Source organism: Phoca vitulina, unplaced genomic scaffold (genome assembly GCF_004348235.1).
Source record: "Phoca vitulina isolate PV1807 unplaced genomic scaffold, GSC_HSeal_1.0 scaffold10, whole genome shotgun sequence".
In the NCBI taxonomy this organism is placed as follows: Eukaryota; Metazoa; Chordata; class Mammalia; order Carnivora; family Phocidae; genus Phoca; species Phoca vitulina.
The window spans coordinates 16,750,678-16,775,442 of NW_022589713.1; the positions used below are offsets into that span (position 1 = coordinate 16,750,678).

General features: G+C 48.5%; 1 protein-coding gene across 1 annotated transcript in view; it reads right to left on the reverse strand.

The window, feature by feature from the left end:
- Positions 1-24,765, reverse strand: part of CLSTN2 (calsyntenin 2) — a 611,775-nt gene that overhangs the window by 28,167 nt on the left and 558,843 nt on the right. The window contains exons 9-10 of the mRNA XM_032408591.1: positions 20,055-20,217; positions 6,747-6,913 (exon numbers count right to left, since the gene is read on the reverse strand). Coding sequence (XP_032264482.1) covers positions 6,747-6,913; positions 20,055-20,217 — 330 coding nt within the window. The remainder of the gene's footprint in view (positions 1-6,746; positions 6,914-20,054; positions 20,218-24,765) is intronic.

The window sequence follows — 24,765 nt, forward strand, 5'->3', positions numbered from 1 at the left end:
ACAGTATGGTACTGGCACAAAAACAGACACATAGATCAATGGACCAGAATAGAGAGCCCAGAAATGGACCCTCAACTCTATGGTCAACTCATCTTTGACGAAGCAGGAAAGAATGTCCAATGGAAAAAAGACAATCTCTTCAACAAATGGTGTTGGGAAAATTGGACAACCATATGCAGAAGAATGAAACTGGACCATTTCCTTACACCACACACAAAAATAGACTCAAAATGGATGAAAGAGCTAATGTGAGATATAAATCCATCAAAATCCTAGAGGAGAACACAGGCAGCAACTTCTTGCTAGATATGTCTCCAAAGGCAAGGGAAGCAAGGGCAAAAATGAACTATTGGGACTTCATCAAGATAAAAAGCTTTTTGCACAGCAAACAATCGATAAAACCAATAGACAACTGACAGAATGGGAGAAGATATTTGCAAATGACATATCAGATAAAGGGCTAGTATCCAAAATCTATAAAGAACTTATCAAACTCAACACCCAAAGAACAAATAATCTAATCAAGAAATGGGCAGAAGACATGAACAGATATTTCTCCAAAGAAGACATCCAAATGGCCAACAGATACATGAAAAAATGTTCATCACTCGGCATCAGGGAAATACAAATCAAAACCATAATGAGATACCACCTCACACCAGTCAGAATGGCTAAAATTAACAAGTCAGGAAATGACAGATGTTGGCGGGGATGCGGAGAAAGGGGAACCCTCCTACACTGTTGGTGGGAATGCAAGCTGGTGCAGCCACTCTGGAAAACAGTATGGAGGTTCTTCAAAAAGTTGAAAATAGAGCTACCATATGATCCAGCAATTGCACTCCTGGGTATTTACCCCAAAGATATAAATGTATGGATCCGAAGGGGTACATGCACCCCGATGTTTATAGCAACAATGTCCACAGTAGCCAAACTGTGGAAAGAGCAAGATGTCCATCGAGATGAATGGATAAAGAAGATGTGTGTGTGTATGTGTGTGTGTGTATACACACACACACACACACACACACACACACACACACACACACAATGGAATATTATGCAGCCATGAAAAAGAATGAAATCTTGCCATTTTCCACGATGTGGATGGAACTGGAGGGTATTATGCTGAGCGAAATAAGTCAATCAGAGAAATACATGTATCATATGACCTCGCTGATAGGAGGAATTCTTAATCTCAGGAAACAAACTGAGAGTTGCTGGAGTGGTGGGGGGTGGGAGGGATGGGGTGGCTGGGTGATAGACATTGGGGAGGGTATGTGCTATGGTGAGCGCTGTGAAGTGTGCAAGACTGTTGAATCACAGATCTGTACCTCTGAAGCAAATAATACATGTTAAAAAAAAAAAAGAAGAAGAAGAAGAAGATAGCAGGAGGGGAAGAATGAAGGGGTGGAAATCAGAGGGGGAGATGAACCATGAGAGACGATGGACTCTGAAAAACAAACTGAGGGTTCTAGAGGGGAGGGGGTGGGGAGATGGGTTAGCCTGGTGATGGGTATTAAGGAGGGCACGTATTGAATGGAGCACTGGGTGTTAGATGCAAACAATGAATCACGGAACACTACATCAAAAACTGATGATGTATGGTGATCAACATAATAAAAAAATCTTAAAACAATAAAATAATGGGGATAGCAGTATCTACCTGTCCAGGGGCTTAAATGAGATAATGTGTATAATGAATCTAGTGCTTAAAGTGTTCAGTCCGAGACAGCTTTTCTTATAATTCTGAACACTGTAGTTATTTCTGCACGGAGTCTTTGCCCAACAGGTACTGCTGCCTTCACTGCTGCTCTTCCCCTGTGATCCAGTCCCTTCTGCCCTCCATGCCCTGAGCAGGGTATCTCTGGTCTGGGAGGTCTGGTCACAAGCACCAGTGCCTGTGTTGGGTTTGGGAGTCCCCGGTTACATGTGCAGGTGATGCCCCAGTCATCCTCTGAGTTGGCTTCTCCCTTGCTGTGGAGGACTCACTAGCGGAGTGTGCTCAGCCATAGAGCTGCCCTGTTTTGAGTGTTGCACAAATCATCCATTTCAGATTTGAGCAGATTCAAGTTCATTCTTCTAAAATACCACTTACGTTCCCACATGTTCTTCTGCCTCCCTACATCCCCCCAACCCCACCCCGCAGCATCCCTGCTATAGCAGGGTCATGGTGCTGTGGCTGGCTGTCTGCCTGCCTCCCCCAGGCAACTGTGAGCACCTTGAGGCCAGGGTCTACTGACTTTTCCACAGGGTCCCCACAGGGTCTAGCACATGAGAAACAGGAGACAAAATGATAAGCCCTGTGGAGAAGACTGATCCAAACTTCGCATAAGGGCTGAACAGGAGAATCGTGGGGCGCCTGGCTGGCTCAGTAGGAAGAGCATGTGACTCTTGATCTGGGGGCTGTGAGTTTGAGTCCCATGTTGGGTATAGAGATGACTTTTTTTTTTTTTTAAGGATTTATTTATTTATTTGACAGAGCGAGCATGAGGCGGAGTGGCAGGCAGAGGGAGAAGCAGGCTTCCCGCCGAGCAGAGAGCCCGACGCGGGGCTCGATCCCAGGACCCTGGGATCATGACCTGAGCCGAAGGCAGACGCTTAACCGACTGAGCCAGCCAGGTACCCCAGGTGTAGAGATTACTTAAATAAACTTAAAAAAAATTTCAAACAGTTCTTCCAGAAGGTTGAATGAGCAGCATCCCGTGGCAATCAGCAGAGGGCGTGTTCCCACTGCAGCCAGCAGACAAGAGGATGGATAGGCTCGGTGTTGGATCTCCAGTTAAAACCCTAGTCTGGCCGCCTGAGCACCCTGAGGACTGCCACAGGGCATGAAGGTGGGTCCTGGCCGAGCCATCCATATAGTCCTTGCAGGATCAATAAGACCTTCCACCAAAGTAGGTTGTTTTTTTTTTTTTTAATTGCAGTGTTCCCAGCCCTGTGGCATGACTGAGGGTAGGTCTCTGTGTAGAACACAGAATGGCATTAGCATTATCACAGGGACAGGGGGTGGCTTCCTGGGGGCCCAGCAAAGGGTGACGCACTCATTCTCTTTTGGAAAGCTGTGCTGTGGCCATGGGGATTCCTTTCTTTGAGCCAAGAAGCTGCTAGACAGATGGCCTTTGGGAGCAGTCAGTTCTCCCAGAGGATCAGCCGGTGTCACCAGGCACCTGGCAGGCTGGGACATCAGTGAGATCCTTGTCCAAAGCCCAGGCCTATTCCTCAAGGGGAAGCTGGCTGTGGCACTCCAGGCACAGTGCCGTTCACTGGGCCACCTGCCAGTCCCCCTGGGTTGGGCCAGATGAAGACCTGCCACACTCGAGGCTCCTCTGCCGTAACTGTCACCCAGGCTTAGCTTCCAAAAGAAGCTGGCACAGTGGCAACGCCAAGGGCAAGGCCAGCCCAGCTGGAGAAGGGAACTGTGATTTGCTGAGAACCTACTTATTGGGTTTACTAAGGGAGATCTGTATCTATGTATCTATATCTGTATCCGTCAGCTCATTTATATACATACATATCTTTTCTATATCTCTATATAGCTTTTATATAAAATATACATAAAATCCAATTCCCACAACATCACAACAAAATATACTTTAATACATGAGGGAATTGGGGCTTAAAGGATTAAATTACTTTGCCCAAGGTCACCCAGCAAGTATTTGTACTATTATGGTTTGAACCAAGGGGTGCCTTGTCCCAAAAGTCTTGCTCTTTCCCACTCCCCCACACTGTGGGCGTGACAAATTGGCAGGCATGATGCTACGAAAATCAGCACAGGGGAGTCTTCAGGGATGTGGCTATTCCACAGTGTGTCTTGTACGGGTACGAGACAGTCACTGCCTCAACCGTTCACTGACTCCAGACATGCGGGACATATTCAGGAATAGGCATGATCCAGGGGAAAACAAGTGAAAAGAGGAACCTGCACTGGGGCCTGTGAGCAGACGGGAAGTATTGTTAATCACAGGAGGCCCTCACTTTCCTTTGACTAACCATGGAGGAGGGAGGAGGCCAGAAACCAGGAAAGAGACAAATAGTCATTATTCAGAAATGAAATGAGAGATAAATGGAGGAGGGGCAACAAGCAAGGAAGTCTGAATCATTTTCAAGAATGCCTTCAAATCTGAGTTGCTGGTGTGGAGGAAGGAGCACGGACTTATTTTGGGGAAGTCCCTGAGCACCAGTCTCCTGATTTCTGAAATGGGGCCATACCATTTAATCTGTTGTGAGGAGTAGGGATAATGAACTTAGAATAGCCCCCAGGGGGTACACCATGAATTGTGTGTCTTATCATTAATTTCCCCTGCAGTGCTCTAGTTCTTGCCAGCTGGGCCCTAAGGATGGAAAAGGATCCTCTGCGGTGAGTGGTTATCAACAGGTGGCATCTGGAAAAGTCGAAGAGCCTCGGCACCCCCCATGGCTGTGTGTGCCACTGAGTTCACAACCCCCTCTTTTCATAGGCTCTGACTGCTCTGTAGAGGTGGTATGCCTCTTAATTTATCATTCTAAGAACGTGTGGCTTTTCGGTCCAGTATCTTCACTTTATTTGTCCTGTAGTGCTTGAATCCTGAAACTGTGGTCTCATGGGGTGCTCCAGAGCAGAGGAGATCCCCTCAGGGCAGGGAGCAAACCCCGAATCAGACAGAGAGGGGAGGGGTGGAGGACAGATTTCGGCCTCACTGGGCTGACAAAATGCTAAGGAAACAACTCAAACAGCCGGTCAAGGATCAAACCCCAGGCTCTGCGTGTGAGGGTGCCGATCTGAAATGTGCCATGAAGTAGACTGCTTTCCTTCAATGACAGGGGATTAACTATTGAGTGCACCTGTGCGTATTTAATGTTCCGGAAAGCCATTCTTGCCTTGCCTTGTCTGTGCACTTCTCCCACCTTCCCTCTCCGACCCTGTCTCCAAGCGGAGCATCCTAAACCATGCTCCTGCCCAGATCATGCTCCTTCAGTGGCTCCCTGTTGCCGACAGGAGGAAACATGTCAACACCTGAACATAGTTTACAGGACCCCATGACGCAGCCTGTGCTTAGCTCTCCGACCACACTTTCTGCCTTTCCTCCTGCAATTTGGGCACTGTAACATCGGCCTTCTTGGAGTTCCAGTGCACATGGCGGGCTCCCCAGGCCTCTGCTATCACTCATGCTCTCAGATCTGCCTAGACTACCCAGCTCCCCTCCCCTGCCTTCCTCCTGGTTGATTCTTCCCCATCCTGAAACATTCTGCCCAGGCCTCACCTCCTCCAAGAAGCCTTCCCTCACTGCTGCTCCTCAGGTTCTGGAACTCTGGAGCAGGACCACCTGGGGTTCAAATTCTGGCTCCGCTCATTACCAATTCCGGGATCTTAGACAAGTTTCCTTTCTCTTAAAGTCCTCAATTCTTCACGTGTAAAATAGGAATATTCGTGGTAACTTTGTCAGAGGGTTGTTCTGGGCTTGAATGAGTTAACACCCACAAAGCCTTGAGAGCCCCGTCCGGCACTTGGGAGAGGTGCTCATCCTCATTGCCACTTACCACACAGGATTACAAGGGTCAGCGTGGGCCACTGACTTCCCTGAAGATAAGAGGCTGGGGACGTTCAGCTTTGTGTCCCCCCAACCCAGCCCAGAACCAATACGTGGATGTCCATGGCATGTCTGAAGTGACCGCAGCTTAAAGAAAAGCATGACGTGCTCAGGTCACCAGCCCCTCCATGGCTCCCCATGTCAGAGCCTCACCAGCCCCACTGGCATCGAAAATAAAGGTGCTGTCTGTGGGACGGGGGACTCCCTGTCCAGGAGAGGTGGGCAGGCCCAGGGTAGAAGGCCGGTAGAAGACAGGGGGGTAGAGGCAACCTCTGCTCTGGTCACACCATCCTTGGAAAATGGCCTATAAAGGAAACCCCCACAGCTGGGGGGAGGGGGTTGGCTCGTGGGGCTGTCCTGTGCTTCAGGAGGCAGAGGGTGACCTGCCTGCTCTCACTGGGGTCCGTTGGGATTGAGCAGGGGCTACAACGATGTTTACCCAGCTCTTTGCTCGGGTTCCCAGAGGTTCCCTGCTGGCAGGAGCTCCTAAGGTCCAGGTGAGGCCAGAACTATCCCTGCCATGGGGTGGGGGAGGTGGGCAGGACGCTCACAGTGGACATTTAGCTATGCGAGTCCTGCCCCTCAAGAGGTGCTTTTCTCAGAATGCAGCTTTGGTTCTTTTGGATCCCGTGAATGTTTTTATTTTGCATGAATCTGCTCACCTTCCCTTTGCCAGAGATTGCTTGAAGCCCAATCTGTGCTTCAATTTCACACCTGAGACCCAGCGACCTCCATATCTGCTTTCTAATTCCAGCCCACCTGGGCTGACCTTCCTTCCTAATTTATATTTAACATGGCCAACCTTTTCATTCTACTTTCAAATATTTTCGAAATATATTCTTGCATGCTGCTTCTGTTCCTTTGGCAAATAGACAACAAAGCAACTAACCAATCCAGGAACCGCTGAAATAGAACCATTCCCTTCTGGTAGATATTGAACCCGTGCCTGCTCTTGGGTAGTGAACCGATGATACACAAGGGCTCCATCTAGGAATTTCAGGACACAGCGGAAGTCCCCCAGGGAAGTCACGGTCACGAACCTCCCCACCTTTGCCGCCACACCATCTCTGGGCAACTCGGCAGGGGAGGACTCCATTTCCCCAGTGCGCAGGCGCTGGGTAGCCTCTGCCCCCTGAGTCCATGTCTTGTTGGCGGCGAGGCTAGCTCCGTCCTTACCTTTATTCCTTGGCCGAGGCTTTCCAGGGAATTAATATCCAGTCCTTCCTTGCAGGCCTGCAGGCAGGAGATCACCTTCTGACTCTCCATTTTGCCAGGGCGGATAGTGAGACTGGCTAGGCTGCCGTGGAAGAATTGAGCAAAGCGTGGTTTGGTGACTTCTCCTCCTGAAAGTGAAAGCAGCACGGTCATTTGCCCTGTGGAGACTGGGTCCGAAACACCACTTCATGGCACGATCTGGCCGGGGGACCAAGGACACAGTGACTGTGTCCCCTCAACCTGAGCTTTTCCTGCAGAGCGGTAAGCTCAGCGGCCAGCCTCGCAACATGAGGATATTACCTGCCGCCAAGACCTTGGTGCTCCCCAGCGGCACCTGATTTAGAAATCCTGGATTGGAAACAGCTGCCTTCAGAGGCGTGCACTGCATTAGAAGACAGAAAGGACCCCCCCCAAAGAGTAAAACTGGGTGGGAGAAGGAAGCTGCCACCGACGGGAGGCCTGCTGTATGGCCGGCTGTCTGCTGGGGACTTCATCTGAGCAAGCCTGCAAAGAAGGGACCCTTGTTTCCCACTCACACGCGAAGAACCCTGAGGCTCAGACAGGTTGAGGGACTTGCCCCAGGACACACAGCTGAACGCTGGAGCTGACCCTCTACTTCCGGTCTGTCTGACCCCAAAGCTGGCGTTTGCTGCCCTATATTCCACAGAGAGTTTGGCCGGCAGTCGAGGAATCCTGGAGCCCTACATCCGTGGGCTCTGGCTCTCTTGCAATGAACTGATCTCGTACCCGCTTAAACTCAAGTTCTTTGGTAGATGAGGACTTCCTTGATTCTGTTCTACCTCTTTGTTCTCATTGCCTACTTCTTGTTTTCCACTGTTCTCTCTACGGGCTGAGCCGAGTCCTGTCTGAGCTCAGGTCTGCTCTGCGGCACAGGAAACCGCTCAATGCTGCTCATGTCAAGGTCCCTCCTTCCACTTTCTCCCTGCTTTTCTCAAGGTCTCTAAAGTAAAAGTGGCCCTCAGGTTCATTTGAGTCCTCACCTCTTCCAGGAGGCCTTCCCCACAGCCTTCACTGAGCACAGGCCCCTTCCGTCTCTGGGCAGCCTACACCGACAGACTAGCCTTGATCTTGCACTTCTGTCTCTTCAGAGAGGTAGCGGGACATATGAGAAAGGTAGCTGTGGGTCGAACTCCAGCTTCGCTAATTCCCTGGGAAGGTTTTGTAAACCCTGAGCCTCTGCTTGCTTGTGGGGGGGACAGTCCCGGGTTTTGGCTCCTGGTTCCCCTGTCCTCTCTCCGAGGTCCCCTGCGGCCTCCCCTGGACCTAGATCCTGCAATGCATCCCTAGCGAAGCACGCTTCAGTGAGACACCACCCCAGAGGGCACATTTCTATTTCTACTAGAGTGACACCACAGTGACTTCTCCCTTCCTTCCTTCCACAAGACACTCTGTGCCAGCAGAGCCTGGACCTCAGCTGGAGGGGGTGGAGGGCTTTCCCCAGGTCACTCTACCTCAGCCCGGGGGTAGTAGATGCTCCTAACACCCGCATTCCTATATTTTTGAGAGTTCTCTCTACTTCTCAGTAGCTAATTCTTTGTTGTTCCAGTTCTCTATTGTAGTTAATAATTCTCTACATTGATCTGTTGAAATCACAGTGTGGTTTTTCTCCCGTGATTGAGTCCACACTGATACACCCTCTGTGTTACCATGCATGCCTTTGCTTACAACTGTTCCTCTTCACACTAAGATACCACCTCCAAACTGCTTAGATTAGGCAAATCCCATGGTCCTTCAAGGCCCCTTCAGCCCTCTGTCCCCTGCTTGCACACAGAAACCTTTCAGGAGCCCCCTGCCCACCTTGTCCTCTCCTTGCCCTGAGCCCTAGAGCACTGACTTCATTTGAACATACCCTCAGAACCCAGCGTTGCTAACAGTTTACATGTGTGGCTTATATGTCCTCATCAGCCTATTACTGTGGTTCTCAACCTTGGCTGCACATTTTAATCACCTGGGGAATCTTTAAAAAGTCAAACTGATTCTGGTGCTGGGTCCCACCCCGAGAGATTGTGACTTAATTGGTGTGGGGAGTTTCAGAAGCTCCTCAGGTGTGTTAAATGTGAAGTCGAGGTTAGGAATCACTGGCTGTAAGCTTCTTAGGTTGGGTCTTCTGCACACTCCTGTGTGATCTCTCTCCTTAATGCCACCCGCAGGCTTACTCTGGCTATCCTTCCCACACTGCTAGGATGTATTTGTTTAAGTCTCTCCTGGGTAGCAGGGAGCACTCATGCATTTTTCATTTTAATGAAGATGATACGGAGCAGGTACTAAGGGCCGAGGGCTGCACTGGGCACTTTGCATAAGTTGGCTCATTTATTCCCTTCAATAGCACAGGGCCCCCGTGTGGTCCCAGCATGCTGCACCCTGCCTGGCACACAGCAGACCTTTCATAACTGTTTCCTGAACTGAAAGAGATGTTGAATCAATGCCAGCAGAGTAGTGGACATTGTGGAGTCTCTCCAACACCCATCTCACCTCTGCCCTCCTGCAGCGGCAGCCCAGAGGTTGGGGGGAGTTGACTTGAATTCCAGGGATGGATTCTATTTAGTCACAGCTAATCAGGTTTTCCTGTTCCCCTCGCTCCAGTGACTGAGTCAGGTGTCGACTTCAGATGACGCCGATCAGTACCTGCATCCACTAAGCCACAGAGCTTGGCCCAGCAGTGATCATGAGACCAAATTTAGGCCAATGAGATGAGAGGAGAAATTAACCAGCAGCCTTTGGGAAAAGGGCCTCCATTTTCTCTCCAGAAAGTTTCTGGAACCTCCTCTTGCTCTCTTCCCTGGAGATGATTATGTGAAGGAGGAAGGCTTAGAGCGGCTGCAGCCATCTTGTAGGCAGATCAGGGCTGACCAAGGTGACGCATGAAGGAAGGCAGAGCCGGGAGAGTAATAGCAGAGGCCCGAGTGGACTTCTCTCCTCATGCTCTACCACAGCACATCCTCAACCGTGGGAGCCAATCATCCACCTTTATGGTGTAAGCCATTTTGACTGCCACCAAAAACATCTTCACTTTGGAAATGAAAGGAGAAGGTTCTATTGAAGTCCTCAGTCCACAGGGAACTCCAAACAGATCTGCCTTTGAGGAATGCCCTGACATGGCAATGACTTGAGAGTGAGGGAGGAACCCATCTCGGGCCTTCTATTCTGGGTCCTCAAAGCCCCCATAGGTAAAGTACCCCTCAGTGCCATTAGCATGTTCCTGCCCTAGCAAAGGGGCACTTCTGTTGACCTGCAGAAAGGAGGGTGTGAACGTGAGTACGCATGGCGGAGCTGCCACTCTCCAGGGCATCCGGATGGCCACCTCTTCCCTGCCTTGTCCACCCTGTGTCCCCTCAGAGCAGCAGATGCAGCAACTATCATTTACTGGGTATGCACTACGTCTCCCACACGGTGCAAGTCCTCCACATACCTCATCTTACTGAACCTTCACCAAACTCTTGGGAGGGAGGTACTTATTCTGTAGTTAGAGTTGAGCAAACCCAGACTGAGAGAGAAGTAAGCGGCCCAAGGCCACGCAAGTAGGAAGTGGTGAAGTGTGGGCCCCTCGCAGCCATGCACGGGGCCAGCTGGGGCATTCTGGAGTACTGGCCGGCCCCAGCCAGGGTGAGGCTGACAGAGAGCCCCCTCAAGGGCTCACTCTGCAGCACCATGTTTAAAGGCCAAACTTTGCGACTCTCTTGGATGCTAAGACAATTTCCTACACACTATTTTCTCTCAGCAAAGCATTCATGTTCTGTATTTTTGATTCAAGAAACCCAGATCTGTGATGTACTCTATTTATTAGTGATGCAGCTCCGGGAAATTGATTCAATTAGCACTTTGCAATAGGAGGCCAGCATAGAATGTGAAATATATTTGCACTCAGGGGTGGCTGTGATGCAGGATTTAAAAAATAATAGATACGTTGAAAATCTCTTTCTTTTTAATATCTGGGGTGTCTTCATAACCCACATGGCTCCTCTGTTAACATTTAGACACAAACATGCTCATGAATTATTTTAAGAAAAAAACATAACCTGATTTCTTACACAAAGAACTTTCTCTACATGTTAGCGAATGTGATTTTGGGTTCCTGAGGCTAGATCTGCACACATTTTTAAAGTGTTTGCTGAAAGCCTAGCCTTCTGTTAGATTCAGCTAATTATAAGATGTAGACCATGCTCTCTAGGAACTTATATTTAGTTGGGAGAATAAAGTATAGACCCTGGGAAAATAAAAATATAAAAGTAAATTGCCAGTGCAATAGATGATCTAAGGCAGGGCATGATTGATTTCCAAACAAATGCTACAGATGAGGTGTCCAACAGATCGGAGGGGAAAAAATAATAGCCATTATCTAGGAGGCCCTTAAAACATGGCAAGTTCTTTCATGTGCTATTTTATTTAATACTTAAGTGGCAGGATAGTATGTTTGAGACCTTAGCCTCTATTCTTTTAATTTTACCCTCTCTGTAGACACATATCTGGCTTGTGCTCATTGCCACAGGGAGGGTTGTGACAAGGAGAAGAGCAGATGGGGCTTAAAGCTGAGTTTCTTCCCCAGTTTTGTTTCCAGAAGTCTAAACCCTAGGAGGGTGGGGACGATCTGGGTATGGATCCACATTTGGGGAAAAGTAGAAGAAAATCTGGCTTCCTGCAGACGAGAAAATGTCACCCTTGACTAGGAGGGGGCCTGGCAGGGAGGTAGTGGAGGGGGTAAGGCACAGGGGTGCAGAGCGAGGCACCGGGAGCCGGCCACCTGGGCTGAGCCTTGGCTGGGGAGCACGATGCTGGGGGGGATGTTGGCCTGTCGCGTCTGGACAGATAGGCAGATGGACTGCAGATGGTCTTACAGAGAGAGCATGACAAGCACGGGAGATATTTCTGTGCCCCTAAGTAAGACAAGGAAATACTGAGAGAGCTGCCAGCCCTGAAAGACCATTAGTGACAGGACCAAAGAGGTGAGCACCATTTCCGTGGACACCTGCATGGGACGATGCCTGGAGGCCCCCCGGCACCCTAGCCCCACATAAACACCCCTGAAATCAGCTGGCACCAAGGAAATGGAACAATTTCCAATTTGCCAAGGTTAACTCTCCCCCGCTCAGATGGAAGAGGGGTTCGAAATGAAACCAAGATGGCTGTGGAAAAAATAATTTTTCTTCGCAAATTCAGATTCCTACGTGCTAAACTTCTAACTCCTTTTCCTGATGATGTTTTCAGAGTTTGATAACTTGCCCACAGTTGCGCAGCCAGGAATTAGTGAAGCCCAGATTCAGACTCAGGTCTGGCTTGCTTGCAAGGCTTTGACCTGCATGCCGCACGATAGATGTGGCCCGGAGGGTTCAAAGAGGATTCCTTGGAGGATGTAGTAATTGGGCTGCTTCAGGAAGATGGGGACAGGCTGAGACTGACACAACACTGGGGGAGAATGTCCGATTACACTGGCTTCTGTGGACACAGAAGGGCTTCAGCAGCAATTATTCTGGCCAGAATTTGCATTGCGACTGAATTCCCCCTCAGCTTTCCTTCAACTGAGAGGTGGGGCCCACCCACCTCAAAAGCTTTTGAACCACTTCCCTCTACGTATAAGTAGAAGATGCGCGTGGTGTGAAGGTGCTGCTCCTCCTTCCACGAAGCGCGTGCAGGATGCTTCTGCTCTTTTGCTTCCCGCTGTCCTTCCCACAGCTGTTTAGTATGAGCAACACACGGAGCCGAGTGGGTGCCGCGTTTCCTCTTGCTTGAGTCGAATGCTGCTCTATGCCTGGCTTGTTGATGGGGACGCCCCTCAATGAACACAATTTCATGGATGGCTGGGTATCAATTTTGAGCAATGGAAATGGTGAGACCGTCTGAAATCTTGCTTTCCCTCATTTCCTCATTTCGGTGATGGAGACACCCACGGAACGCAAGGACTAAGTGAAGTGTGTAATAGACCCCAGAAGCTGTAGCTTCAAAACTGTCCACACAGCCCCAGGGGCTGCAGCTGTAGGCGGCAGGTGACTTGTGGAGACAGATGATGTGCAGTTGCAGCTGACCATGACCGTTCTCAGCAGGCTTTCTCAACCCTTTTCGTGTCTATGTATCCATCTCTCCAGCCTTTCCAGCAGACGTTTCACATATGGCATGTTCTAAGCTGCAAACCGTATGACTATAGATGACCCCAAAAATCATCTCTGTGGGGTTGGGGACCTGAATTCATGGAATTGGAAGGACCCTCATATATTATCCAGGAGATCCCCTTCATTCTCCAGATGAAGAACTGAGGATTACAGAGGCAAGACACTTTTCAAAGACCCAGAGCAGCAAGGAGGGTCTGGAATTCTCTTCTTCTAGCTCCAAGCTCAACCCTCCCTACACTGAACTGTGATGGGCCTGTAGTTACCTTTAGGCCTCAGCTTGACTTTGTCCAATCTGTGGGAAAAATGCCCTGGGAGTTTCCTCAAGTGATCTGATTCCAGATTCCAGAATCCTCTGGTCTTCCGTACTTGGATATGCAACATCGTCTGGCCATACATTGTTTCTAGAAATAGAGGTGGTGTAGCAGTGCAAGCAAGGGTGAGGGTTCTGGCGCTTCAAATCCAGGCTCTGTGTGGCCCTTAGCAAAGCACTTCTCTTCTCTCTGTTTTCTCATCTGCAAAGTGGGGATCCCATTCTTATCCAGGCAATAGGGTTGTGAAAGGGGAAGGCATGCTTTTAGCTCCACACAGTGTAGGAACTCAAAAACGGCAGCTAGTCGTAGGGGCAGCATGAACCAAGGGACTCAAACATGAGATTACATGATGTGAGTTTTCTCTATCTTTCCCTTAAGTGGCTTTTTTCCCCTCCCCTCTGGTGTATCTCTCAGAGAAGCTAAAACAATACTGTTTTTGCTCCAAGATCCTTGTCAGATTTTCTAATTAATATCATCTTCAGAATAAGACATAAAGTTAGAATTACAACTCAGTTATACCGTGTTTCCAGACATGATTTTTAAAGCAGACTTTATCCATGTCTTCTTTAAACTAATATGCCCTCATGTCAAATTAACTCCAGGGCCTAGAACAATCTTTTCTTGATTTTTTTGATACATTAATATTAAGAGACACCTTGTTAGTCATCCCCGTGTGTCAGACCACAAACCATACACCTTTGTCAAAACAGCTTCAAAAATGGGAGGTAATTCAATAAACATTAGCTATTGACCTTCTCTGTTGACCTACTGGAGTAGGGGGAAAGGTGAGGAGAGCGGAATCTGGGAGCACAGACAGTCCTTGTCTTCTGTAAACTGCTAGCCTAGCAGGGGATGGAGACCTGCATCAGTAACTCCAACAAGATATTTCCCAAAGAGTGTTCCAAGAACACTGTCTCACAAAGAGTAAGTTCCATAGTAAAATAAGATTGAGAAACAAGGGTTAAGTATTATCAAACAGACTGCTTGATTGGTGGGCTTTTGAGAGCTTTTAATAAGCTAACGAACATTGTGACTCTCCCACGTGGTGGTATGGGGATAACTGATGCAGTTTCCCAGCCTTGACCATGATGGCCTACTTGTGGAAGGGGCATCCTATGGAACTGGAGCTTCCCGAAGCCCTCCCTGGGAAATGCCCACCTGAATCTAAGGCAGACTATGTTAGCACATGCCTCTTTCTTCCAGCAGCAGAGACCCTAGGGATGTAGAATAATTTCAACACAGACTTTATTAAGATAACTTGTACTAAATTAGACCAAGCTTATTAAGTGAAGGCATGTACTCCCAGTCCCTGCACTAATTTTAGTGTCTGGCGACAAGATGACCTGGAAATGTGCACCAGATCTCAGGACCACATGTGGCTCCAACTCCCCTCTGTCGGAAGATGACATGCTGTTGATTATTGCAACTCTCAGGGTTACTTCTGCCTTTTTATCCCACTTTGACCATTCCTGTTCTTTGCCTTGGCTCCTCCCAAAAGCCACAGTGGGAGTTCTCTATCTGTCCCTTAACAAGAAGTTCTAATTGTTAGAGCCATCCCTTTCTCTACCTCCTGGGGCTTTATTTGTTAAGTAGGGGGTAGGACTCAGCAAGACCAGGAGCTAGTGTCGAAAGGTCTCCTCATCTGAGACCAGGATAGTGTCATAGTCAGGAGCAGGCAAAGCTGGTTGCTTTAGGAAGGCCAAGGTCCGAAGCACTGGAGGAGACTCCCCGGCAGAAGTAGGGATGAGGTGGTTGCTGGGGATGGGTAAGGAGGCCTGCAATGAGATCCACCAAGAGGAGATGAGGATCAGGGAGGGAGCAAGGTGGTGGCTTCTTGACGGCATGCCGAGAGTTGTGTTTCTGAAACCTGGTTAGCCACGTCGTTGAAAGAACCCTTACAGATGCCACACATAGAGATGCTTTGGTTGTGGTGTTGGGGGAGAGGTGGCCCAGACTTCCACCTGCTGGGGCATCTCCCTGAAACCCTGGGGCTCCCTAGGGCCCTGGTCTGACATAGTCAGCAGCCTTCCTGACTTGCTCGCAAGGACAGCGGGGCTCCAGTCCCTGAGTGGGTGTGCCCAGTTTGGAGGTCCAGGGGTGAAGCGGGTGGAGTGTACAACTTTTATAATGGATCAGTAGAACTTGAATTTTTGTTGTTAAGAAATGGATGAATAGGAAATCTAAGGAAAAGGGCAAATTAATTCATCTTTTAAATCATCTTCTCTCATGACAAGACCCAGGGAGAGACAAGGAACCTGGAATTTGCCTGTAGGCAGCAGTTTCTGAGTTGGCACACACGGAGCTCAGCCCTGAGGGGGTGGGCTTGCAGCCTGAGACCACCGTGACTCAGAGCGCAGAGGTGAAGGCAGGGCGGTGTGCGACGGCCGCGGAGGGGAAGAGGACTCTTCTGTGATGTGAGGTCCATCCTCACCGCCAAAGCCTTTCTCTACAATGAAGATACATGCTGGAGGCTGTACTGGCAACATTTCTTAAGTGTAAATGAAGTCTCTTTTTTTTCTTAATTACTGGAAAAAACACCAATGAAAATGAAGTTCCACTGATTACTTTGGCTTTCAAGTTCACTAACAGGACCGAGCAGGCTAATTGGGGCTGCGGAGCTCTGCCCAGAAACAGCGCCCGAGCCCGTTCCCGGGAGCATCCACCAAGCAGCTGCTATCAAATTATTTCCTATCCGCGTTGTGAAACCCCAATTGGAAATTTCACAAATGGGAACTTGTTTCCTTGCCAACCTCAGAAGCACCTCAAAAGCTCCCCACAATCGCAGGCCCAGAGGCAATTAGAGGCTCACCCAGCGGGCTTACAATATGCATGTAAGTGGCCTGAAGGAAGTTAGGAATATGCCAAATAAGGGCTGCATCGTGGGCTGTCAATATCACAGAAAGGTTTTCTGACGTGTTCTTTCAAGACAAAGCCTGGCTCCAGGGAGGATGTAAGTCTTGATGCGAATCCAAGCTCCCTCACAAGGCAGTCTGGCGTCTTATGGTCACAACCTCCCAGCCTCTTCTGCACTCCTCCCAGTCCCTGGACCTCCCAGTGACAGGGCATGGTGCACAGGCCTCTGTGAAGTTTCCCTGCTGTTGCCTTCCTTATCTTCCTGCTGAACTCTCACCTATCCTAGAAAGCCCAAGTTTCAAGCTTCTTAAGGATTGTCTCCTTTGCTGAAAATTTACCGGTATATTATCTTTCCTCTCAGGGAAGATACCCAAATCTCCATGGTCCTTACAATGACAAGGGAGGTATTAGCCTGGTTTTATAGATGAGAATGTAGTTGCTCTGGGAAGTTGCAGATTCTGCTGGGTCCATACAGCTAGGAAGTGGCAGGATGGGGGTTTGACTCACATTCAAAATTTTCTGACTCTAAAGCCTAAACTCTTTTTCCTTGGGTCACTTAAGGAAGCATATAGCAAGGGATTGCAAGTGGAATGCAGGGTTGCTGTGGGTTAATTCCAGGGTTGACAGATGTGTCAGAAGGTTTATGCATCAGCTCCTGCATTTTCCCAAACACATAATGACATCAACGGAATGATCAACCAGCAATGGGGGAACAAGTCACAGTGAGGAGAAGACAGGCTTTGAAGACCTGGGGTGAGGCAGGTTTGGCTGGGTGACCTACGGTCAGCTACTTCACCTTTGAAAGCCTCAGGTTCTTTATCTACACGTTGGGACTCCTAGCTCTTTCTCACAGGACTGACTGTAAATACCCAGGTATGGAAAGGGCCTCCTTGCAACACGGGCTCTTAAAATTCCACCCAGGAAATGAATCAGGCACTTCCATTCACATTTAATTGGCCAAAGCAAGTCATTTGACCACACCTTCCAGCATCTCTCTGGGAAGGGGGCAGAAATACTCAGTGGTGAACACCCTCGCAGGCACTTTCTCCCACATTCTTTTAAAATAAACCTATGATGGGGTGCCTGGATGGGTTAAACGTCTGCCTTCAGTTCAAGTCATGATCTCAGGGTCCTGGGATCAAGCCCCGCATCAGGCTCCCTGCTCAGTGGGGAGTCTGCTTCTCCCTCTCCCTCTGCTGCGCCCCCCTGGCTTGTGCTCTCTCTCACTCTCTCTCCCTTTCTCTATCAAATAAATAAATTTTAAAAATCTTAAAAAAATTATAAAAAAATAAAATAAACCTATGCTTTGGTTTAATGTTTTAAAAGCATTTTTGTGAAATAGCTTTTAAATAAATTATTATCAGATATAGTATTAGTGCTGTTACTTATAGAGTGATGCCACCGTCTTTAGATGTGGCCTAGGAGAATATTGAGAAGGAAACACCCCAGAAAATGGAGTCAGGGGTGACAAAGAACACTCCCCACCTTAGGGTAGGGGCCCTTAAAGCATCTGCCCAGAGGGATTTCAGAATTGCTAGTGACCAAAGACTGCTGTGTTTCTCCAATTCTTCCTCTTAGTGGAAATGTTTTCTGGTTATTCTGCCTTTTCCCACTGTTCCACTGTTGCACTGTGTGTGTGTGTGTGTGTGTGTGTGTGTGTGTGTGTGTGTGTAGGGGGGTGATGGTTGTGGCGGCAGCAGATATTTCTCCCTGTTCATGTATAGGTCTCCAGATCAAGTGGAGTCACATCTGGTCCTGAGGAAGAGAGCCACCTACGCCTCTCAGCCTGATGGAGAGATCATCAGGAATCACTCAGAGAATCTGGACATTGAGCTTGGAGCCAATAACAGGTGGCATTTTGGGTTGCCTCATTTAGGGAAGGGTGGTTGTGTTTTTTATGTGGGATGGACAGTCAAATATCTGTTGACTAAGTGGACAGACCATGGTGCTCATCAGTGTTGTTCAAAAAATATTTTCAGTTTTTCTTCCAGACACATTGGAGATTTTTACTTCCCTGCCTTCTTGGAGTTAGGTGCGGATGTATGAATTGGTTTGGCCAATAAAATGTGAGTAAAAATGATTGGTGTCACTCATAGGTGAAAGCTGTAAGGGCTCATGCACCATTCATCATGCTTTCTTTTTCCTCTTTCGTAGTATGAAGCAATGTGGCTGCTCTGTCTGCTTGGGTGCCAGACTGAGGAAAGAGCAGAGGAGAGCCCCACTGATCTGCAGTGAATATAAACTGAGAATTATCTTAAGTACCTGAGAATTGGGGCTTGATTGTCACTGCAGCACAACTTAGCCTATGGTAACTGATTCTGAGAGGTCATCTTAATTCTTTATAAAAGCACTTTTTATTTTGGTGGGACTATTTCCCCACCCAGAGGACATGCAACTGGGCAGCAGTGGTTATAACTGGTAGAGGTGGGGGCACGTTTCCACTACAGGCTGGGGGGACAGGGATCCCGATGTGGTCTCTGAGGGCCTCTAAGGGAAGCGTCATGGTGAGGTTCATAGTGAGGACAGCACAGGGCCCCCTTAACTTATGCGCGGCATCCAGGCTATGTTCCAAAATATCCACAGGCTGGCTGTGGTGTCCGGCTGAGGCACTGAGCCATAGGAGAGGGCCAGCGCGGTGTTCAGTGACTAATGATTCCTGTGCAATCTCTGAATCAGTGGCTTGCCACACTAATTAGTTTCATGGACTCTCGCCAGATGACAGTCTCCCTTTTCTGAATTCCTGGGGAATTCAGCAATACTGATGAAGCTCTTACCAAGTTCTATTGAAATGTTCAATGAACTTTTCAGTGTCATGTGACATATGTCAGATGTCGTCAGTGACCCCAGGTCAAAAATATATTCTCTTCCCTTGCCTCATTTGTGCTTTATTCCTTCCTGGGTTTTGTATCCCTAGTGCTCCCAGGCGTGCTACGTGTGCATCTTTCCATCTTATCTTGCGTGGTGTGGTCCAGCACCCACTCTTTGTCTCAACCCCGTGGGGTCTATATGTCCCCTAGCTCACTCTTTGGTCAGCTGGTTTTCTGAAGGCATGTTCTTATTCCACAGCCCACCTCTCCCCTCAGCTTCCCATGGTGAATGGTCAGAGTCACACATCTCAGTAACTTTCAAAGAATCCGTCACCATGAGGTTGGGTCATCTCAGAGTACTAATCTGCTTATATGGGGAGCATTTTTCTTCCCCTCTGTTCTTTCATTGGTATTTCAAAGCACCCCAGCTTTTAAGGGAGCAAAAACAAAGATTCCAACAGATCTGAGTGAAAGACAGAAAGGTGAAATGTATGTTCAAAGAGCTGGTTTTCCTGCTTCCAAAGAGGAGATTAGCCTTCCAGTTTGGTGATTGGAGGAAACAGCAGCAGAGGAACTGAGGCAGGGGCAGAGACCTTCTAGTGGAAAGGCAACTCTGTGGAAAGGAGCCTCTGTCCTTAGTGAGTGGGGAAGGGGCTCAGAGCTGAGCTGAGCTTGACAGCGGCCTCCCATGGCCTCATGCCGATAGACAACACACCCCCCACAGCCCTACATATTTGTAAACTCCCCGAGCGGAGGGTTGGGGGCTTCGACAACTTGTGTGGGGATAAAAGGAGATCCTTGGCTCCAGATTAGCACTCAACAGAGTCAAATGGCAATTTTGATATGGGATTCTACATTCAGCCTTTTCTGCGTAGACAGCCCCAGTTTGAAATCAGAGAAGGTTCCAGAATGGTAAAAGGCACTAACAACTCAGAGGCAACCATGAAACTGCTCATGTTGATCTAAAATCAAAATCTGGTCTCAAGTCAAGTGCTTATTGTTACACAAGTTTAGTGTCTGGATTGATCCTTATTTTTATAGGTCCTGTTTTATTAGTAAGGGGTAATAAATTTTCTAGGCTCATTCTCACATCATTTGCTTTTCCCTTTCCTGTCTCAGTACCTCTCAGGGACTGTACACAGATGGGCCAGGGAGGAGGGCTTGACGCAGACTTACCTTGCCAACAAGCACCGACCGTAAGTTGCATGGCTATGTGAGATGGATGAATGGGCCAGTCGTTGGTCACCAGATAGGGTTCATATGTTGCTCCATCCATGTATAAGGTAACTACAGGAAACTCCACATTGATGACGTAGTAATGCCATTCTTTGTCACATATCTAATGAAAAGAAAGAGAAGCAACACTTAAAATTGAATATGCAATGAAACCTCAAACAGGCTTTTATTCTAATTATGAAAGGGAGAGAAGACGTTTTTGGGTCAAAAGTTCTTATTGCAAAGAACTCAATGAATATAATGGTTGCTGTAAGTGAGGTTAGAAAAGCTCACATCGAACTTGATGGAGCAAACCATGGGGTAGAGGAACACTAGAGAATCCAATCATCAGACAAGTATCTTGGTCACGTAATTCACCACTGTCGAGCCTGGCCAGGTCTTGGTGGACAGGGTGGGTGACAGCTTAAATCTGCTTTGTATAAAATTTTTCTTAGTTCTTTAGTAGAGAAAAAAGTTAAATTGAAATTATTTTCCTAAGCTTGGGGATAGGTGAGGCTAGAAAAAGAAAGATACTAGATTGAAAGTAGAAATGAAGTTGGGAATAGAGAAGGGAAGGAGGAAGAGAAAGAGAAAGATGAAAATGGGAGAGAATTAGGGGCTAGAAAAGAGCAAGAGAGAAGGCGAAGAACAGGGGACGAGGAAGGAGGATGGAATACAGAGTAAGAGCCCCCGATTCCTTTGTCTCAGGAGCAACCAAGGAGTAACCTCATGGCCCCTTCAACTCGAGCAAAATACATTCTGAGAAAGACAGTCTTCCTGGGGGGACTCACCTGCATCCTACTTTGGAGGACATGGGGAGGCAGAGAAGGACCATAAATGGTCCTCCTGGCCTGGACAGGTACAGACCACTCTTACACTTACGGCCTCTCACAACTTTTGTGCCCAAGATTCCTGGTCTTAGGGCTGGTAACCAAAACCTAACTTTAATGGGTGGGTAGAGACACTGGGGGCTAGAATGGAGTCATAATCCCTGACCTCAAGGAGCTGAATTCCCACAGCACAGTCCAAAATAGAAACCAAGACAAAATAGATACCAAGTGGGCCTTAGGAAGGGAGACAGGAAGGTGGCCAAGCTGGAGAATGGTGCCCCTTCTCTCATCCCTTAAGCCAGTGCCTTGGGACTCATGTTCGACCTTCTCCATACCCCCACTCCCTCAAATCCCTCTGCACCCTGTGGAGCCCACCTCTGAAGTGTCTCTCACTGCATCCTCGTCTCCATTGCCCCCGCCATCTGTGTCAGTGGAGATAGATGAGTTCTGCCTGAAGATGACCCTAAGGTGAGGGCATCAGAGCCCTTCCTACATCCCATTCTGGGTTAAATGTGCTGTTTCTCATGAATAGATAACACCAACAGGGATGCTAAATGATCTTTTCCTTTTCATTTTGGAATAGGACTTTTTTCCTTAATGTTCTTTTTATATTGTCCTGTCTCATGTCTCAGAAAATTGCTCCTTTTGAAGCCCATTAGCCTGATAAAGCCTGATGAATATTTTAGGGGCCCTTGGACGGTAATCAGGAGGTGTCCAAGCAAGTATGTCCAAAATCCTGTTACACCCCACTGCATGTACAGCTCAGTACCTGCTTCTGAGGTCCTAACCAAGTTTACATCCCTCTGGCTACATGCCTGAGACCAGATGCTGGGCTGGGGCAGGCTCTTGGGCTGACCCAATGGTGTGGGAGTGGCACAGAGGAAGACATGGAGACAGAGTCTAGGGGTAGTAGAAGAGTGGGGAACTAAGGAGGAGGCATCAAATCCAAGCAGGCCCATCCAATGCACCTTGGACTTGAAGTCTGCAATCAAGAATAGGCAGGCAGCATATTCCAGAACGTGGGAAGATGGCTCCCATCCTGGGGATGGTCTCTGAGGCATGGAGAAATCCCTGGCCAGTCCCTGGGTGGGGTAGGAGCACGTGGCGGAGCTGTGACCCTGACTGCACCCCATGCCCTTTGCAGTGTAGGCAGAGCATGAGAGTCAACCAGGCAGTGCTGGGCGGCTCCCCTCTCCTGGCCTCCATCCCACCCTCTGCGCCGCTGCCCTCTCAGGCATGACTGCCATTTTGAATCCGTGTGCTGGCTGACTCTATAGCACTCTACACCTGCTGACGCTGGGTGGAGAATGATCCTCTGGCTCGCTTCCTTTCACGACACTTATGACATTTTTGTAGGGCAATTCAAAAAATTCCAAGGAAGAAAGAAAATAATTCCATGACTAACAGTAGCCATGACCCCTTTCAACATGGCAATCTTTTCCTAGGTGTTGCCTCCAGGGTTTTCTGAAATGTGCTTCATGAGCAGCAGTCCCTAGGATGCCCTGCATAAAAACAGTGACCCTGTATACTGAGCCTATTTTTTTTTTTTATTTCCCATTTTATTTGCCTATACAAGGCTTCCAGTAGCATCAAAGCATATGCCTATAACTTTCCAACCTTGTTGGAAAATGGAACTTTTCTATTTATAGCATTCCTATAAGCATCCTGTGAAACAGTGGGGGAAGGTCAGTTTGGATCACACCGGGTCTACAATTTGAAAGTTTGCTAGATTCACTTATTGTCAGCATTAAAATGCCTTTACCAACTTCAGTTTTGATGGCTGTATAATATGGATACACTACACTATATTTAAATATTCCCTTATTATCAGGTATTAATTATGTAACAGCAATATAAAAGATACTGTAACATAATGCTGTATTTCTTTATGCATAAGTATTTGTCTGCATTTCTGATTATATCTTTGGGAAAGATTCATGGAAGTAGAACTACTGGGCCAAAGGTTGAAGATTTTTTTTTTAAAGATTTTATTTATTTACTTGACAGAGAGAGCCAGAGAGCACAAGCGGAGGGAATGGCAGAAGGAGAGGGAGAAGCAGACTCCCTGCTGAGCAAGGAGCTGGTTGTGGGACTCGATCCCGGGACCCTGGGATCATGACCTGAGCCGAAGGCAGAGGCTTAACCACCTGAACCACCCAGGTGCCCAGGTTGAAGGTATTTTGAAGGCTCCTGATACACACTGTCAATTTTTTTTTTCTGCAAAAGTTTGTGCCTATTTATTCTCTTGCCCGCAGACTATAAGAGTGCTCATGAGTTGTACCCTTACCACATTGAGTATTAATAAAATATAGAATCCTGGCAATTTGAAAGGGGATACATTTTATCTCATTTTAATATGGTTCATAAAAGACCGCAAAATTTATATTCTCCAAGGTCGAAAGGGAGGGTCTTCTGGGAGTGGGGAGCAGCCTCAGCTAGATTCACAGGCAGGAATGCTGGGGAGCTTCCTCAGGTACCTCCTGATTGGGCATCTAAACAGGCTTTTAGCTCAGACTAGGCTTATGCCTGCAGACTTCTCGCACCAAGTAATCTACGATGGCAGCTAAAGGAAATGCCTAGTTAGGGTTTCACTCATGCGGATCTATGATAGGGAAGAGACCCACATTAGCCCTCTGCTAGAATTGGAGGGACAAACTGTAACTGAAAAATGATCAAGCCAGGAGGCAGCAGAAATAAATGTGTCCGTGCAATGGCTCAGCCATGAAAGAAGGAAATTAGGCAAAGTGACCTTTCCCAGGGTCGGGGGGAGAGAGAAGAACTTGAATTCCTGCCTGTTCATGAATCACTGGGGGACACAGTGGCACCAAGCCTGTCCAGTGCCATCCGCTGAGGCGACGCCCAGGGCCTCTGCTGGGCCAGAGACACTTTTGTCCCTGGACACGTGCAGTTGTGTGCCCAGGGTGGGCAGCTGCAGCTGCTGTTGAGCTGGCAAGCGACCCAGAGACCAGAGACCCAGGGACGCGTGTTGAGCAGGGACAATGCCAAGCGGGGCCTGAGTTGGCAGGAGGCTGGTACTCCAGGGTGAGTCAGGGGCCATGGAAGCCTCCCATGAGAGGGGAGGCAGAAATCAGGCTGCTGACTGGTTGGTTGGTCCAAATATCCTTTAAAGTGTCAGCCCCTAGCACATAACAGGTGGGAGGGAAATGTATCTCACGTGGAATAGCTGCATTCAAAATACTGGATTTCCTGGAAAAACCAGCTCCGAACTTGCAATGTGGCCCTTCAAAGGATATCTGCCCTGGGAGGCGGGAAGAAGCGCAGACAGAGCGCGGAGGGGCCAGGCCAGGTTGGGAAAGGCGAGGCTGGGAGATGAGGCAGCAGGACCAGGGCTGCTTTCATCCTGCCGCCTGTAGGAGGTATGGGGGTTTGGGGCAGGAGGAGGAGGACGGTAGTCATAACAACAATCAATCCTGGACTGTGCTTCTCTGTATTAAAGCAGCCTTTCCTATCCCTTATGCTATGGGATCTTCGCTGCAACCCTCCACAGGAGGAGGGCCTGTCTCCGGCACCTTTAGAAGATAAAGCAAGAGAAATGACATGGTTTCTGATCTCAAGGAGTGTATGTCAGGAGTTCGATGTCAGCCCACTTGGCTTCCACACTCGGCCTCTTGTGTGTCTATTTCATGCACAACCAGTGGCTCAGCTTCGCACACTCACTGCCAAATCAGGGTCTGGAGCAGACACTTCTCTCCTGAGTGATGGACTTGCATGTCAGATTGTCCCCGCACGGCCCACCTGACATGCTACGGGCACTCAGACTCACCGTGTCCCACGTGGAGCCCAACACCTCCCACGCTCCAGCTCCCCCGGCCCCGTCCTGT